Source organism: Oncorhynchus clarkii, chromosome 28, assembly GCF_045791955.1.
Source record: "Oncorhynchus clarkii lewisi isolate Uvic-CL-2024 chromosome 28, UVic_Ocla_1.0, whole genome shotgun sequence".
Classification (NCBI taxonomy): Eukaryota; Metazoa; Chordata; class Actinopteri; order Salmoniformes; family Salmonidae; genus Oncorhynchus; species Oncorhynchus clarkii.
This window is the reverse complement of record NC_092174.1, coordinates 8,695,092-8,705,784: the sequence shown is the minus strand read 5'-3', so window position 1 is coordinate 8,705,784 and position 10,693 is coordinate 8,695,092. Positions and strand designations below refer to the sequence as shown.

The 10,693-nt window shown below is 40.8% G+C and overlaps 1 protein-coding gene across 1 annotated transcript in view; it reads left to right on the top strand.

The window, feature by feature from the left end:
• Positions 1–4,433: 4,433 nt before the first annotated feature.
• Positions 4,434–10,693, top strand: part of LOC139386916 (carboxyl-terminal PDZ ligand of neuronal nitric oxide synthase protein-like) — a 37,879-nt gene continuing 31,619 nt past the window's right edge. The window contains exons 1-2 of the mRNA XM_071132799.1: positions 4,434–4,786; positions 5,248–5,319. Coding sequence (XP_070988900.1) covers positions 4,682–4,786; positions 5,248–5,319 — 177 coding nt within the window. The 5' untranslated portion in view covers positions 4,434–4,681. The remainder of the gene's footprint in view (positions 4,787–5,247; positions 5,320–10,693) is intronic.

The following is a 10,693-nucleotide window of genomic DNA, read 5'->3' as shown; positions in this document are numbered from 1 at the left end:
CCTTGTTCTTCATGATGCTCTCTGCGCTTTTAACGGACCTCTGAGACTATCACAGTGCAGGTGCATTTATACGGAGACTTGATTACACACAGGTGGATTGTATTTATCATCATTAGTCATTTAGGTCAACATTGGATCATTCAGAGATCCTCACTGAACTTCTGGAGAGAGTTTGCTGCACTGAAAGTAAAGGGGCTGAATAATTTTGCACGCCCAATTTTTCAGTTTTTGATTTGTTAAAAAAGTTTTAAATATCCAATAAATGTCGTTCCACTTCATGATTGTGTCCCACTTGTTGTTGATTCTTCACAAAAAAATACAGTTTTATATATTTATGTTTGAAGCCTGAAATGTGGCAAAAGGTCGCAAAGTTCAAGGGGGCCGAATACTTTCGCAAGGCACTGTATATACACAGGGCCGGTTCCAGGCATAAGCAACAGTCGTGGTTGCAACTTACCATTAAGTAAGAAAGTAGAATACACCAGGTGCAACTTTGAAATTTGGTTGTGCATCAGCAGTTTTTTGCTTGTTATGTCAGTCGCTGACAGTCACTCACTTAGCCATGTCAGCTAACAACTTTTGATTGGTCGTTAGCCTAGCCAGCTACAGTACATTCGGAAAGTATTCAAACCCCTTGACTTTTTCCACATTTTGTAACATTACAACCTTATTATAAAATTGAATAAACTTTTTTTCCCCTTATCAATCTACACATAATACCTCATAATGACGAAGCAAAACAGGTTTAAAGACCTGATTGGGGGAGTACTGCAGAGATGGTTGTCCTCCTAGAACAGGCCTGGACAACTCCAGTCCTCTGCGAACTGATTGGTGTCACACTTTTGCCCCAGCCCCAGCTAACACACCTGACTCCAATAATCAACTAATGATGATCTTCAGTTAAAAATGCAATTAGTTTAAATCAGGTGTGTTTGCTAGGGATGGGGGAAAAGTGTGACACCAATCAGGCCCCCATGGTCTGGAATTGCTTAGGCCTGTTCAAGAAGGTGCTTCCATCTCCACAGAGGAACTTTGGAGCTCTGTCAGAGTGACCATCGGGTTCTTGGTCAACTCTCTTACCAAGGCCCTTCCCCCCCGATTGCTCAGTTTGACTGGACGGCCAGCTCTAGGAAGAGTCTTGGTGGTTTGAAACTTCTTCCATTTAAGAATGATGGGGACCACTGTGGTCTTGGGGACCTTTGATGCTGCAGAAATATTTTGGTACCCTTCCCCAGATCTGTGCCTCGACACAATCCTGTCTCGGAGCTCTACAGACACTTCCTTTTACCTCATGGCTGGGATTTTGCTCTGACATGCACTGTCAACTGTGGACCTTATATAGACAGGTGTGTACCTTTCCAAATCATGTCAAATCAATTGAATGTACCATAGGTCGACTCCAATCAAGTTGTAGAAACATCTCAAAGATGATCAATGGAAGCAGGATGCACCCGAGCTCAATTTTGTGTCTCATAGCAAAGATTCTGAATACTTGTAAATAAGGTATTTCTGTTTTTTATTTTTAATACATATGCAACAAAAAAACAATGTTATTGCTTTGTTATTGTGGGGTATCGTGTGTAGATTGATGAGGAAAAAAAGTAATTTAGTCCATTTTAAAATAAGGCTGTAAGGTAACAATGTGGAAAAAATTCAAGGGGTCAGAATATTTTCCGAACGCACTGTATCTAAACTTGTAATCGTGGACGAATACCGACCGGGCATGTTGTTGGTCATTCTGACTCAGATATTATATTAACATGGTATAAGTCATCACAAAACGTATAGAATTGCACAGAATTAGCTTTATAATGGCAAAATTGTCTCTCAACCCGATGGCAAAATGGGTAGAATTGCAGGAAATAAGCTGTAAAACAGCACAGTTTTTCTCTTTGCCCCATGGCAAAATGTGTAGAATTTCTGAAAAAAATTGCTGCTGACACTCATTTGCTGCTGATACTCTGAACAGCTAGTCAATGAACAGCATTCTTGCATAAGTATTCCTCTTGTCCAGATGGGATAGGGCAGTGTGCACTGTGATGGTGATTGCATCATCTGTGGACCTATTGGGGCGGTAAGCAAATTGAAGTGGGTCTAGGGTGACAGGTAAGGTGGAGGTGACTAGTCTCTCAAAGCACCGTTATTATTTTCTATCCTGATGCCTAGTCTCTTTACCCTGCCTTCATGTACACACAGTCCATTCACAAGTTTGGACTCACATACTCATTCAAGAGTTGTTTTTCTACATTGTAGAATGATAGTGAATACTTAAAAACTATGAAATAACATATATGGAATCTTGTAGTAACCAAAAAAGTGTTAAAGAAATCCAAATATATTTTATACTTGAGATTCTTCAAAGTAGCCACCCTTTGCCTTGATGACAGCTTTGTACACTCTGGCATTCTCTAAATCAGCTTCACGAGGTAGTCAACTGGAATTTGTTTCAATTAACAGGTATGCCTTGTTAAAAGTTCATTTGTGGAATTTCTTTCCTTCTTAATGCGTTTGAACTAATAATTTGTGTTGTGACAAGATAGGGGTGGTATACAGAAGATAACCCTATTCGGTAAAAGACCAAGTCCATATTATGGCAAGAACAGCTCAAATAAGCAAAGCAAAACGAAAGTCCATCATTACTATAAGACATGAAGGTCAATCAATACAGAACATTTCAAGAACTTTTAAAGTTTCTTCAAGTGCAGTCGCAAAAACCATCAAGCACTATCATGAAACTGGCCCACATGAGGACCGACACAGAGTTACAGAGGATACATTCATTAGAGTTAACTGCACCTCAGAATGAAACCCAAATAAATGCTTCAGAGTTCAAGTAACAGACACATCTCAACATCAAAAGTTCAGAGGAGACTGGGTGAATCAGGGCTTCATGGTCGAATTACTGCAAAGGAAGAAACCACTACAAAATTACACCAATAAGAAGAGACTTGCTTGGGCCAAGAAACTCGAGCAATGGACATTAGACCGGTGGAAATCTGTCCTTTGGTCTGATGAGTCCACATTTGAGATTTTTTTGTTCCAACCCGCCAAGTCTTTGTGAGACGCAGAGTAGGTGAACGGATGACCTCGCATTGTGTGGTTCCCACCTTGAAGCATGGAGAACGAGGTGTGATAGTGTGGAGGTGCTTTGCTTGTGACACTGTCTGTGAAATATTTTGAATTCAAGGCACACTTAACCAGAATGGCTACCACACCATTCTGCAGTGATACGCCATCCCATCTGGTTTGCGCTTAGTGGGACTATCAGTTGTTTTTCAACAGGACAGTGACACAAAACCCACCTCCAGCCTGTGTAAGGACTATTTGACCAAGAAGGAGAGTGATGGAGTGCTGCATTAAATGACCTGGCCTCCACAATCACCTGACCTCAACCCAAATGAGATGGTTAGGGAAGAGTTGGACTGCAGAGTGAAGGAAAAGCAGCCAACAAGTGCTCAGCATATGTGGGAACTCCTTCAAGACTGTTGGAAAAGCATTCCTCATGAAGCTGGTTGAGAGAACACCAAGAGTGTGCCAAGTTGTCATCAAGTCAAAGGGTGGCTACTTTGAAGAATCTCAAATATAAAATGTATATTTTTTGGTTACTGCATTTTTCCATTTGTGTTATTTCATATGTTTGATGTCTTCACTATTATTCTACAATGTAGAAAATAGTTAAAATAAAGAAAACCCCAAGGATGAGTAGGTGTGTCCAATCTTCTGACTGGTAATTTATCTACCTCAAATACCACAGCAGAATGATCTGGTGCTGGTGCAGTCCTCACTGTAGCTCCATTCTTATCTTTTTTTCCTCTTGTTAATCTTTTTTATTTTCATTGTTATTTTTAAACTCTGCATTCTTGGGAAAGGCTCATAAGCAAGCGTTTCAAGGTAAAGTATACACCAGTTGTATTCTTCGCATGTGGCAAATAAAAATGGATTTGATTTGGCACGCGCGTAAACTGCACATCACCTGTTGTTTTTATTTATGGCCAAAACAGGAAAAACGGACAACCTTGCCTTGAGGGGATTCGATTAATCTGTCTCGGGACCCCGGGTAGGCGTGTTTGTCACCGGGTGAAATTTGATTGCGTTCGTTTTAAAACCGGATTGCCTCCCCGGCGTGAGCCATGTGCCCAGTTCAAAGCACACGGCAAAGTCGGTTCAAAACAAAAGTGACGTGGTAATGAGTACGATTCTGAGTTTTCACGTCAATGTGATTTGCTTTTGATAAAATCCTGTTATCTGCCTTCCCAATGACAACTAGTTTGAGAATTCAAACATACATTTAATGGAAAAAGATGTATGTTTCTGGACGATGCACCATGCGGCGTTACACTGGCGCAGATTACGGTTCAATTTGAGATGTACACTCCTCCCTCACCGCTTTTGCCCGTTTCCTTCATGGGCCATAGACCGGTGCCCTGCACCTCAGCATAATCGAATCCGGCCCTTGAGAATTGTGCGTCATCCAAAACAGCACTAGAGCGGCAGATATTCTATCTCGGACTGTAAAAAATTGGACCGCTAGACGCATATTGTGTTAACATAGTGGTTCCATTCCATAGGCGACTAACCAATCAAATACCTTCGTGAGTGTTGAGCGAGATGCGCGTATTTACAGTATTCTAATAGCGTTGGCATAAAACTAGTGTCGGACTAGTCGTGTATCGGAAGGGCGATGCCAGGGATAACCAAGTATAATTTAGTGGATGATGCACAGGACTTGAGGATCCCCATGCACAACGAGGCGGCATTTCAGCATGGGGTCTGCTTTGAGGCAAAGGTAAGGTTACCTAGTAGGCGATAAACTACAGTAACCGCTTATCAATGTGGGGTAACAATGTAGTTAAGGATAACAGGAGTGACCCGGCGTCGCGCTTAGTAAATCATGAATTGATATCTAAAATGACATTCTTCCAAAATGTTATGACAGTACAATGTAATGAGGATATATGTACATGTTTTATTTTAATCGTACGCTAATATTACGCTGTGCTTGTTAATTTAATTCTAAACGCACTGTATTAGATTATAGGTGCGCTTTTGACATCTATTAATTCATTTTATTAAGCTATATACCAACTTGTTTGCTATTCAAATCCATGTACAGTACCTTAACAATTTATTCAGAATGTATAGTGAACTCCTTTTGACAAGAAGCAGTTGAGATCAGAGTAAGAGTTGAAAATATCGATAGGCTACTTGAATTACTAATGACGTCTCATAACTTTGTAAATATTATAGTACATTGGCAGTCTGGAAGTCGGTCGTCCAAATAGCCGAATGGAGATAGTGGCTGCAATGAGAAGGATAAGGGTAAGACACTTTCAACAATACAATCTGTGAGCCATAATATTAAATGTATTTCTCTCCCTTCCAGAAAAAATACTTTCGCTATATATTAGGGATATTGCAATGCCCTTCAAAACTTGGACTGTATGTGTGTGTGTGCATGCACGCAAATATATTTTAAAGAGACTAATATTCTACTCTCTCACATTGGTATGGTATCTGCATATAAAACAGAATGACATTGCCTCTTATCAAATATTGCAAGTCAATCATAATATTCTAAGGCTATAAGACTATAATAACAGTCTAAAGGCCCCCACAGACCACGATTTTAGCAGTCTTATGCCACGTTTTTGCGGACCCAGACAAAAAGTCCACGGCAAATTCTTAGGTTCATAAATGATTGTCGGACATCTTGGCTCGTTTAGTGTGACAGCAGCTGTGCTCGAATACCCATACTAACATACTGTATACTACATACTTAGGGTGCGTTCGTAAATTCAGAGCTTTGTCAGATTCAGAGTTTTTCGCTCTCTGAGCGTTCAGAGCGCACACTAGGTGCTTGGTCCGAGGAATAGGGTTGATCAAGAGCGTTCTGGCCTCACAACTGCAGTCAAGCACCCAAGCTAATTGGCTAACATTGGCTAGCTTGCTAGCTAATTCAATACACAAATGAGAGAAGAACTCACTCTGACCATTTTACTCACCCTAGCAGAGTTGGTTAGGCTGTTTTTATGTTATCCAGAGCATTGGTGACAGTAACTGTGCTGATGGCAACAATTTAATTACGCTTTTTTGCCGACATTTACTGACACCGACCATATTCAACTGGTGTTGAGCGTTTGTAAATTCAGCAGTTATTCTGCGCTCTTGCACACTCAGACAAGTGCTCTGAAATCGGAGTAGATAGCCAGAGGGAATTTACGAGCGCACCCTTAATGAGTATATACTACATACTAAATACCATTAGTTCATTTTAGTATACTGTAAATGAACTATCGTTTCAGTTGAGCATACTAGTGCTTCGCTTTTGCTGTGCAACCTCTTGTTAGCTTGTTAGCATAAATTACTAGCTAGACATTTTACATTTTCGGGTGTGTTCGTAAATTCAATCTGGAGTACCAGGGAGCACTCAGAGTGCGCTCTGGGCGTTCGTAAATTCAGAGCTTTGTTAGATTGTCCATTTGTAAATTCAGAGTGTTTTGCTCTCCAAGCGTTCAGAGAGCACACTGGACGCTCTGGCCAAAGAGTAGGGTGGATCCGAGTGTTCTGACCTTACAATGGCAGTCAAGCACCCAAGATAACTGGCTAACGTTGGCTAACTTGCTAGCGACTACCAGACACAAATGAGAGAACACCTCACTCTGACCATTTTACTCACCCTAGCAGAGCTGGTTAGGCTGTTTTTATGTTATCCAGAGCATTGGTGACAGTAACTGTGCTGCTGGCAACAATTTAATTACGTTTTTTTGCCGAAGTTTACTGACACCGGCCATATTTAACGGGTGTTGAGCGTTTGTAAATTCATCAGTTATTCTGCGCTCTTGCACACTCAGACAAGAGTGCTCTGAAATCGGAGTAGATAGCCAGAATTAACCATGTCTATTGAGAACGCACGCCTATACCACTTAGCTAAGAATGACGTGAATAACCAAGTCAATAAACATTTGGTAGTTAGTTAGATAGCATATAGTTAATATACTGCCTGGCAAGTTCGATGTATTTAGTAGTCAACTAACGTTAGGTAAGTATCTAACATACTGGTACATACAGCTGTAATGCTATGCGGTTAGTAAGGATAGCGTAGATAACACATTGTCAGCCATTTGAAAAATCATTACTTTATTACATTGCTCAACATCTTAGCATTTTTCATAATTAGTTAGAGCAATGAATTTGTATCCTCCCTCGTTGAAATTCGGCTGCATATTTTCCGCCATTTTCTTAAAATCTGAAAACGTGAAGCCACGCCCATTTTCTGAAGAATAGCATTATGGGCCCTAAAAGCACGGAAATAGTGTCCACTGTTTGTATACTTTGTATTTTGGCGAATTTAATACGACATCCGGGAACTTTTGGCATACTAACTATATCCATACTATGACCAATAAGCCTACTACATACTCAATTTACATCACAAATAGTACTGTTAGTGAGGTTAGTATGACTATTCGAACACAGCTAAAGTCTAGGTCTGCCGATTAAGTAACACTATGTGCGGTCGTAGGCTCGGACAAAGTTATGGCAGTCAGAACTTTTTAACATTTATAGTGTAGTGTTCCGGGTGTTACAAGCCGATGCCGGTGACTGACCAATGGGAACACGGTCGGCACTGAGTATGCACACAATATTGTGATTATTGGGAGTTGTCATATTAATTAAATAGTTCGATAAAAACATTTGCATGCATTGCAAGAATAATGATTTCCCTAATAATCTTGTTGACATGGCAAAAAAAAAAAAAAAAAAAATTCAATCAAAATGAACATTCTACCATAGAAACCATGTTACTTTTGGGAAGCCTGTTTGATTCGGAGTTCGTATGTGAAAACTATTTCTAAGATGCATACTTTCAGTTTTTCCGAACTCACTTGGGAAGCTTGTGCTGCGGGTGCTGGCACATGCGCAGATTAAATCGACCGCTGCAGTTGATGTCGGCTGACGTAGCCTCGCAAGCCAATCGCAGAATGTGGCGATAGAATGTAAGCAAATCATACAATCTAGCCATGTTGATATCAAGATTTTAATTTGACAACATCGCACAGTGTGACGGAATAATAGTAAAATATTAAATCCGACGTACAGTGTGGGAAGGCCTTAAACCAGCCATCTCTTCCAATCTTATATAACCAATATTTCTAACCATCTCTGTTTGAAGAGTCCTCTTTCTAAATCTTAAAACCAATACCCCTAACCATCTCTTTAAGAGACATCCACTCCTCTGGAGAGATGAGACGGAGATGGCAATGGTGTCTGGCATTAACGGATACTGCAGTGGGCCAGAGTATTACAGTGTTACAGAGAGGATTTAACTGCTGCAGAGTCAGCTGGGAGAGCCAAATGTTACATTTAATCTAGTGATGCGTCTGTGTCACACAGAGGTCGGCCAGTTCCTCAATGACACCCAGAGAGGGAAAATTTCTATACGTTTTATTTTCACATGCACAAGTACAGTGAAATGCTTAAGTTGCCTGCTCTACCCAACAGTGCAGTAATCAATATCAAAATAGTTTAACAAAAAAATAGATCTATCTATCTATCTATCTATCTATCTATAAGAAAGAAAACACAAACAATAATAAATAAGAAACAGTATGTTTAAACAGTACAGTATGTAGTAAACAGTATGGCAGCAGCATAAGTGGTGGGTGGGTGTGTGTGTGTCTGGTGGTGATTGTGTGTGTAAGTGTTTGTTAGAGTGACAGTGAGGACGTGATAGGTGGATATACATGTGAACAGGGCTGGAAAGTAACTGGTAGCAATAATATATGAATACTTAAGATAATATACTAGTGGTAATACATGCATGTAAACAGGAGTAATAGTAGACCAGTAGCAGGATAAATAGATAGATACTAATGGTAATGGAAATCAATAATCAATGAACAGCAGTGTAGTGGTTGTATTTAACAATCTTATGGCCAGGGGATAGAAGCTGTTTAGGAGTCTGTTGGTCTGAGCCTTGATGCACTGGTACCGTCTGTTGGTCTGAGCCTTGATGCACGGGTACCGTCTGTTGGTCTGAGCCTTGATGCACGGGTACCGTCTGTTGGTCTGAGCCTTGATGCACCGGTACCGTCTCCACCATCTGACGGGAGCACGGAGAACAGTCCATGTCTTGGGTGGCCAGTCTTTGGCCATTTTTAGGGCCATTCTCAGACACTGCCTGGCATGTACTTCCTGGAAGGCTGTGAGCTCACCCGCAGTGATGCGCTGGGCCATCCGCCCCAACCTCTGTAGGGCATTCCTGTCGAGGGTGGCGCAGTTGTCATACCAGACAGTGATACAACCAGTCAGGATGCTCTCAATGGAGCAGCTGTAAAAGGTTCTAAGGATGTCAGGAGCCATGGCAAATCGTTTCAGCCTCCTGAGGGAGAAGAGACACTGCCGTGCCTTCCTCACAACTGTGCCGGTGGGAGAGAACCATGATCCTCAATGATGTGGACACCGAGGAACTTGAAGGTATTGACCCTCTCCACTGCGGCCCCATCGAAGTGAATGGGGCTGTGCACCTGCCCATGTTTCCTGAAGTCCACGATCAGCTCCTTGGTCTTGCTGACATTGAAGGAGAGGTTGTTGTCCTGGCACCACATTTTGTACTTAAGTAAAAAATACTTTGAAATACAACTTAAGTCGTTTTTGGGGTATCTGTACTTTACTATTTACTGTATTTTTTTGTACTACTTTTACACCACTACATTCCTAAAGAAGATAATGTATTTCTTACTCCATACATTTTCCCTTTTACCCAAAAGTACTCATTACATTTTGAATGCTTAGCAGGACAAGAGGACATCCCTGGTCATCCCTATTGCCTCTGATTTGGTGGACTCACAAAACACACATGCTTTGTTTATAAATTATGTCTGAGTGTTGGAATGTGCCCCTGAGTATCCGTAAATAAATTAAAAAACAAGACAATTGTGCCATCTGGTATGCTTAATATATACAGTATCAGTAAAAAGTTTGGACACACCTAGTCATTTAAGGGTTTCTTTATTTTGACTATATTGTAGAATAATAGTGGATACATCAAAACGATGAAATAACACATATGGAGTCATGTAGTAACCAAAAGTGTTAAACAAATCCAAATATATTTGAGATTTGAGATTCTTCAAAGTAGCCACCCTTTCATAAAATAGTCCATAGGCCAATACTAAAAATTAAGTAAAAAGTAAAAAGTCAGCCAATAGAACAGGCAGAATATCATGCATTTTTACAGGAAAAGAAGAGCAGCATGGAGAATCTTCAAACCTTTGACATGAGAGAATCCTGATGAGCCTTTTGGTTGAGGATCGGAGGGGGGAAAATGCTTTTGATAAAAGTCCTCATTTGATCAATTCGACTTCTGATGTTGTGTTTCCTCATTTGGGGAAAACATGTTTATTTTAGATTAGTGTTTTGTCGTTTAGATGTCTGGTCCCTTTGACTGCAGTGAGGCAGCGAGAACGGTTCTAACTACTCAAAGGCAAGAATAAAAGCGGTGCACACTGCAGAGTCTTCCTTCATGTCTAATGCACTCTGAGGGGAGGGGGAATCTAGATGCTGGAGACTTTGCCAGCTCTACTATCTGACTTTTCCCATTTTCTTCAGCCTTAGGCAACTTTGTGTTGACCCAAACGTTCATTTACTCTCAGCAGCAGATGGTGTCTTGTAGGGACAACGATGGTAAATA